The sequence below is a fragment of the Oncorhynchus tshawytscha genome, linkage group LG06, assembly GCF_018296145.1.
Source record: "Oncorhynchus tshawytscha isolate Ot180627B linkage group LG06, Otsh_v2.0, whole genome shotgun sequence".
In the NCBI taxonomy this organism is placed as follows: Eukaryota; Metazoa; Chordata; class Actinopteri; order Salmoniformes; family Salmonidae; genus Oncorhynchus; species Oncorhynchus tshawytscha.
Genome location: NC_056434.1, coordinates 66,462,579 through 66,470,967, shown reverse-complemented (window position 1 = coordinate 66,470,967; position 8,389 = coordinate 66,462,579). Strand labels below are relative to the sequence as shown.

The window sequence follows — 8,389 nt, the reverse complement described above, 5'->3', positions numbered from 1 at the left end:
ACAGAAACTTAAACAGGAAGCACCCGCGCTCAGGTCTGTTCAACGCTGGTCCGACCAATCGGATTCCACGCTTCAAGATTGCTTCGATCACGTGGACTGGGATATGTTCCGCATAGCGTCGAACAACAACATTGATGAATACGCTGATTCAGTGAGCGAGTTTATTAGCAAGTGCAGCGGTGATGTTGTACGCACATCGTCTATTAAAACGTTCCCCAACCAGAAACCATGGATTGATGGCAGCATTCGTGCAAAACTGAAAGCGCGAACCATTGCTTTTAATCAGGGCAAGGTAACCGGAAACATGACCGAATAAAAACAGTGTAGCTATTCCCTCCGCAAATCAATCAAACAAGCTGTGTCAGTATAGAGACAAAGTATAGTCGCAATTCAATGGCTCAGACAGAAGAGGTATGTGGCAGGGTCTATAGTCAATCACGGACTACAAAAGAAGAACCAGCCCCGTCGCGGACCACGATGTCTTGCTCCCAGACAGACGAAACAACTTTTTTGCTCACTTTGAGGACAATACACTGCCACTGACACGGCCCGCTACCAAAACCTGCAGGCTCTCCTTCACTGCAGCCAAAGTGAGTAAAACATTTAAACGTGTTAACCCCCGCAAGGCTGCAGGCCCATACGGCATCCCCAGCCGCGCCCTCAGAGCATGCGCAGACCAGCTGACTGGTGTGTTCACGGACATATTCAATCAATCCTTATCCCAGTCTGCTGTTCCCATATGCTTCAAGAGGGCCACCATTGTTCCTGTTCCCAAGAAAGCTAAGGTAACTGAGCTAAATAACTACCGCCCACAGGTGGTGAGGGTAGGTAAGAACATCTTCACCCCACTGATCCTCAACACTGGGGCCCCACAAGGGTGCGTTCTCAGCCCTCTCCTGTACTCCTTGTTCACCCATGACTGCGTGGCCATGCACGCCTCCAACTCAATCATCAAGTTGCAGACGACACTACAGTGGTAGGCTTGATTACCAACAATGATGAGACGGCCTACAGGGAGGAGGTGAGGGCCCTCGGAGTGTGGTGTCAGGAAAATAACCTCACACTCAATGTCAACAAAACAAAGAAGATGATCGTGGACTTCAGGAAACAGCAGAGGGAGCACCCCCCTATCCACATTGACGGAACAGTAGTGGAGAAGGTGGAAAGTTTTAAGTTCCTCTGCGTACAGATCATGGACTAACTGAAATGGTCCACCCACACATACAGCGTGGTGAAGAAGGCGCAGTCGTGCCTCTTCAACCTCCGGAGGCTGAAGAAATTTGTCTTGTCACCAAAAACACTCACAAACTTTTACAGATGCACAATCAAGAGCATCCTGTTGGGCTGTATCACCACTTGGTATGGCAACTGCTCCGCCCATAACCGTAAGGCTCTCCAGAGGGTAGTGAGGTCTGCACAACGCATCACCGGGGGCAAACTACCTGCCCTCCAGGAAACCTACACCACCCGATGTCACAGGAAGGCCAAAAAGATCATCGAGGACAACAACCACCCAAGCCACTGCCTGTTCAACCTGCTATCATCCAGAAGGCGAGGTCAGTACAGGTGCATCAAAGCTGGGACCGAGAGACTGAAAAACAGCTTCTATCTCAAGGTCATCAGACTGTTAAACAGCCATGACTAACATCGAGTGGCTGCTGCCAACACACTGACTCAACTCTAGCCACTTTAATAATGGAAAAATGTATGTGATAAATGTATCACTAAAAAATGCCACTTTATATAATGTTTACATACCCTACATTACTCAGCTCATATGTATATACTGTACTCTATACCATCTACTGCATCTTGCCTGTGCCGTTCGGCCATCACTCATTCATATATTTTTTATGTACATATTCTTATTCATTCCTTTACACTTGTAAGGTAGTTAGGTAGTTGTTGTGAAAATTGTTAGGTTAGATTACTTGTTAGATATTACTGCATGGTTGGAACTAGAAGCACAAGCATTTCGCTACACTCGCATTAACATCTGCTAACCATGTGTATGTGAAATATAAAATGTGATTCGATTTTATTTTATTTGTCTCCCCCTTCATCTACACTGATTTGAAGTGGACATCAATATGGGTTCATAGCTTTCATCTGGATTCACTTGGTCAGTATATGTCATGATGTGTATACTCAGTGTATACAGTGTGGTCATCTAGGTGAGTCATTCACGGCAGGCCTTTTTAGATCACTGGGAAAGGAGATTACCTATTTTCAGATGTCTAGTGGAGATTGTTCCTATTGACTCTTGTTAGCTCACAGAGATGCTGCTGTACGTGATCTTGAGGTGCACAGACAACCCAGGTTCAATGTCTGTGTTCGGTAATTATTGTGTAGGGGTCTCCTACAGCTCAGTAAGTCCTCTATGTGAAAAGTCCCGACTTTGAGAATCCCTAAGTCACTCCGTACAACCTTTTGTCAGTTAAACTGTAGAAAAGATGTCCACGGGACACATAATGGCCCCAGAATGATATCTGGCAGACAAGGTGAGGTGAAACAATTTAAAACAGATCTCCTCAGATAATAGTTTCTTGACAAGGGCTTTTGGGTGATCTTAAAGTTTGAACATGTATTTTCTCTCTGCTCTTATTGAGGAAGTTGGGATTTTACCCTATGAGACAAATAGAAATAGAAAAATGTAAATCATTAACTCATTCCACCACAATCAAAAGTTGATAAAGGGGATGCTGAGAACTGGCGCCAAAAGCCCACAGGACACAGTCATAAGCCGCTGTTACCAACTTCATCAATTTACTGGGAGCAACAAAAAAAAAAAGGTTTTTACTGGGAGCAAAGGTACAACTGTGAAACAGATGAAACTGACATTTCTCTTCCCACCATGCTTCATTTTCATGCATATGCAAATTATATATATATAACATTCAGGAGAGGAGTCCATTTCATTACAATTCACAGGATGAATGCATTCCTATTCACATCATAATAAAAGAGGGAGAGTTTATTTCAGTTGTTTTTTTATCTAGACGAAGGTCCTGGTGCAAGCTAGGTTTCCGCTCTTGCCGTTTTAAATTAGCGGTTAACTTAGTTTTGGGCAGTCAGTGACATTAATTCTTCAACTAGGCTTCAGGGGAAAATAAAAACTAGCAGGACTGTGACTGTAGACAACTGGATTTAGACCATATGATGCTGTTTTCAACCTTTTCCTTTTCTCTTAACAAGCTGGAAACAGAAAGATGAAGTGATTATCCAACCTTAAAGCACCAAGCACACTAACTCTGCTAATAATCATCTGGAGTTGCACATTTAAATGAACTTCTCTGAGCTTCAATATGAATGGAGACCCATTTGCATCCAAAGGCTTGAAGCCAGTTTCCCCATTAACTCACACCAGTTAAACTCAACATACAAACATCACACGTTGTTTTTGAATCCCTCTCCATCTGTCATGTTGTTCTGGAGTCTCTCCGGAATGTCTTTAATGAAGAGATCATTTGTTTGAGTTAGGAACTCAGGGCACGCAGGGCCAATTTCCTGCTCGACTGCTCTGAAGCCGCCGCAGGAGAACACAAATCAACAGGGATAAGCGTCCCCACCATCAAAGGCGTGATGGAATAAATAAGACCAGGCAACATCTCCCTCTGTCATTTAAAATCTCAGTAATTTCAGACTGAGTGGAATGTACATATGGTTGTCTCACTACCTCACTCTAACATAGTCTAACAGAGATGGCTAAAGCATGTTTAGTGAAGGTAAGAACATGGTGAAATACAATGATGGGGAGGAAGAGGAGGAGAAGGCGGAGAAGAAGAAGGAGCAGATGGAGGACAATTATGAGGAAATGGAAGAGGTAAAAGAGGTGGAAGAAAAAGAAGAGGACAATTGTGAGGAAGCTGAGAAGGAAAAAGGAGAGGACAATTATGGTGGTGATGGTGATAATGGCTCCCACTCTCACTGCACCCACACAAATACACCCAGACAAATAGTCCAAGGCCAATATCACTGTAGACAAATACCTTGAATTCCTCTGATAACTTCAGAGAAAAACAGACCTGTCTGTTCCCAATTTACAATTCCGAGTTGGATGACCATTCAAAACGTATTTTCCCAGTCGGAGCTCGTTTTTTTGCAGAGTTCCCTTTTCTCTTGAACTCACTGAAGTCAAATTTTGCAGTTCCGAGTTAACAGTTGTTTTGAGCGCGGCACAAATCATGTTTCATTGACATCATGGCCAATGTTGAATGTTTATCATTTTAGGCTTAGAAAAGAGACCCTTAATCTCAGACTTGGGACCACACACTCCACTGAATAGTAGGTTAGTGATTGCTTTGCAATACTTGCAGTTAGACACCGGTTCCTTCCAAACCATTCATTGTTGAATTTGCATTTTCCATAATGTGTATGTCCAATGGCCGATGAGCACCGATACGTTTTTTCTACCATTTCTCTTTGTTATTTCTCTTCACGTGACAAGGATTAAAAAGGATTTGCCAGGAGATTGTCGACTTGATTCATGATGATGACTGCTAACTAAGATTTTGAAAGTATGATATTGACATGATTAGTCCAATCAAAGCTACTGTCGATATAACGTGATGTAATTTTATCTGTGGCCAATGACCTTGAGCCTTCTTGGATGGACACTTCTAATGTAACTCTATGGCAGCACCCAAGGGGCTTGAATTTCCAAGCTCTACTCTTAGACATGGTCTTAGACTCTTCCCCACCTGCCCTGTATGACGGATCATCACTGTGCTGTAGGGATGTTTTTCAGCGGCAGGGACTGGGAGCCTAGTCAGGATCGAGGTAAAGATGAACGGAGCAAAGTACAGAGAGATCCATGATAAAAACCTGCTCCAGAGTGCTCAGCATCTCAGACTGGGGCAAAGGTTCACCTTCCAACAGGACAACGAATGTCCTTGAGTGGCCCAGCCAGAGCCCAGACTTGAACCCAATCGAACATCTCTGGAGAGACCTGACAATAGCTGTGCAGTGATGCTCCCCATCCAACCTGACAGAGCTTGAGAGGATCTGTAGAGAAGAATGGGAGAAACTCCCCGAATACAGGTGTGCCAAGCTCATAGCGTCATACCCAAGAAGACTCGAAGCTGTAACTGCTGCCAAAGTTGCTACATCAAAGGATTGAGTAAAGCGTCTGAATACTTATGTAAATATGATATTTCAGTTTTTATTCGTAAGAAATTACACTATTTTTGAAAAACCTGTTTTTCCTTTGTCATTATGGGCTATTGTGTGTAAATTGATGATGGATTTGTTTTTTTTAAATCCATTTTTGTATAACGCTGTAGCCTAACTACATTTGGAAAAAGTCAAGGGGTCTGAATACTTCCCGAAGGCACTGTAGGCTACAATATGCCCTATTGTTATGTGTATTAGCATATTTTTGTCATTTATGTTTCCAATGTGATGGTGTTTAACCCTTTTCTGACTTTCATTTATCTGCATGTCCAACACTTGTTTTCCCCGTGTTCTTTTCAGGACAACCATTTCTACAAGTTAAACACCAAACTATTTGACATAAACATTCATGAACATTCATCATGTTGCATTCATGAGTTTTATTGAGAAATGTCGATAAAAAAAATAAGGTCAGCGAAAGTAAAAACATTATATGAACGCTGTAAGTACAGAAATTGTACTTAGTCAGTGACAACAGTGTGGAGTTTGGTGTCAAACTCAACTTGATATTGAGTCCCCGAGCTGACAAGGTAAAAATCTGTCGTTCTGCCCCTGAACAAGGCAGTTCGGTAGGCTGTCATTGTTAATAAGAATTTTGTTCTTAACTGACTTGCCTCGCTAAATAAAGGTTAAATAAAAATGTTTCAAAAAATATCCTCCATGTGGCTTGTGATGGTCTTTGGGTAAGATTAACTTATAAGTAGACTCATGCAAATCTCAAATGAGGATTCTGGTCTCAGTCCAGTCATGTGTTGAACGTGTACAGCTTCCCCCCCCCAGTTGTTTGGCCCCCTGGGATCACATTTCCTGGGTACATCCTATCCTAATGACTATCAAATAGGCTCATGCAAGTGTGCAGGCCAGCATTTTACAATTGTTCTATCCTGCATAAGGATTCTGGGGGCAGGTTTCAAGAACAAAATTAAGAAACTAAATCCTTGTTTTAAAAGAATACAAACCAGAGGGGAAACAAGTTTACTGGTTAGTTTATTTTTGAAATGCCAACATGAATCAAAGGATTAAGAATTAGAATGAGACAGGATGCATTGTTTGATCCTTCACAAAGGACTTGATTTAAAACCCAATTATTTGTGAAATGTCAGTCAGTTTGAAGAGAGATTTGTAACATATTGCACAAATTGGATTCTTAACATATCACATGAATTGCAAAATTCACATATCATACAAATTGCTAAATTCGTAACATATCACAGGAAATGGATGACTAAAGGAAGGACCGTTTTGGCTCGTGAGCACCACTTTCAAAACTACTGGCTGAAATTATACAAAAAGTTTGAGAGTGCACATTAACAAGTGGACAAGTGGATACGGTTAATTAATCACAATTTAGTATTGCCAACTGTGGCTGTTGCACAGGTTCCTGTTTAAATGCAGTTATTTTCGTTTACCTGTAGGTGGCCATGGTGCACGAGGCCCCTCGTCACCCCTTCCCCACTGTGGATGTACCTGACCACGCCCATTATACTATAGGGGCCGTCATCCTGGCTATCGGCATCACCGGCATGGTGGGCAACTTCCTGGTTATCTATGCCTTCAGCAGGTAAGGGACAGTTGCTCCCTATGGTAGTGTAACTCTCTCTCTCTCCACTTTAGAAGAGCAGATAATCTAGGCTCTGTCGTAACCGGCCACGACCGGGAGGTCCGTGGGGCGACGCACAATTGGCCTAGCGTCGTCCGGTTTAGGGAGGTTTTGTCCGGTAGGGATATCCTTGTCTCATCGCGCACCAACGACTCCTGTGGCGGTCCGGGCGCAGTGCGCGCTAACCAAGGTTGCCAGGTGCACGGTGTTTCCCCCGACACATTGGTGCGGCTGGCTTCCGGGTTGGATGCGCGCTGTGTTAAGAAGCAGTGCGGCTTGGTTGGGTTGTGTATCGGAGGACGCATGGCTTTCAACCTTCGTCTCTCCCGAGCCCGTACGGGAGTTGTAGCGATGAGACAAGATAGTAGCTACTAAAACAATTGGATACCACGAAATAGGGGAGAAAAGGGGGTAAAATTCTAAAATAATATACATACAGGCATACACACACAATCATATGCAGATATAAGTCATACGTGTTGGACAAATTGATGGCACAAGCTCTATCCATAGCTAAAAAGTTGTCAACAATAATAAACCCTTCACCATAAAAAGAGGGGTACTACTGTACGCAATTACAGAACAATAACCATCTTGTGTTTCCCTGTGCTGTATGTGTTGTGTTCGACAGGAGCAGGTCACTGAGGACTCCAGCCAACATGTTCATCATTAACCTGGCCATCACTGACTTCATGATGTGCATCATACAGGCACCCATCTTCTTCACCAACTCCATGCACAGGAGGTGGATCTTCGGGGAGAAAGGTACTCAACACCCATCTCCGAACATGTCTGAGGCCAATATTTTCCACTCAGACACCCCCCCCCCCCCCCAAAAAAACAAAAAAACTATAATTGACTTCAAACCAAAAAACACAAAATAGCATAGAATTGTGTGGACAAATTCAGTCTTTGAATTGCGTCCGTTTCCTATAATTGACTGGAAGGAGGTGGAATGAAGGAATTGACAGAGCTTGTGTCTTACAAGGTTAATACGTTGGACAGAAAAGGCGGGGGATGGAAAGAGGGAGAAGTCTATGAAAGGAATGTGTTTATTTATTACCATAGTCATGGAATTAAAGAACATATGAATGGAAAACTCTCAATGAGATGTTGCCTAGAGATACAGGGAAAGGCTACTTACTTCTGCAAACACCTCACACAACATCACTACACTCTTAGAAAAAAGGGTTCCAAAAGGGTTTTTCAGCTGTCCCCATAGGAGAACTCTTTTTGGTTCCATGTAGAACCCTTTTTGGTTTCATGTAGGAACTTGCAACCCAAAAGGGTTCTACCTGGTACCGAAAATGGTTCTTCAAAGGGTTATCCTATGGGGAGAGCCGAAGAACCCTTCTAGGTTCTAGATAGCACTTTTTTTTCTAAGAGTGTACAATAGCTGTGGGAGAAAGAAGAAGCCCTAACTGGCACAGCTGCTTTATTCTCATTCTGTATTATAAACAGCAAGTGCTAGAATATCTCGATTTTTATTTATGAGCATGGAAGATAGATTTATTCTCGTTGAATTACAGACCTTTTGACATCATGAGGAATTATATTGAACCTAATCCATTTTTATAAATCCTAGTGATCTTCAGATCACATATCTCTAACAACCCC

At 42.8% G+C, this 8,389-nt stretch overlaps 1 protein-coding gene across 1 annotated transcript in view; it reads left to right on the top strand.

The window, feature by feature from the left end:
- Positions 1–6,551: 6,551 nt before the first annotated feature.
- LOC112252925 (melanopsin-A) overlaps positions 6,552–8,389 on the top strand; it is a 31,599-nt gene continuing 29,761 nt past the window's right edge. The window contains exons 1-2 of the mRNA XM_024424635.2: positions 6,552–6,733; positions 7,404–7,537. Coding sequence (XP_024280403.1) covers positions 6,594–6,733; positions 7,404–7,537 — 274 coding nt within the window. The 5' untranslated portion in view covers positions 6,552–6,593. The remainder of the gene's footprint in view (positions 6,734–7,403; positions 7,538–8,389) is intronic.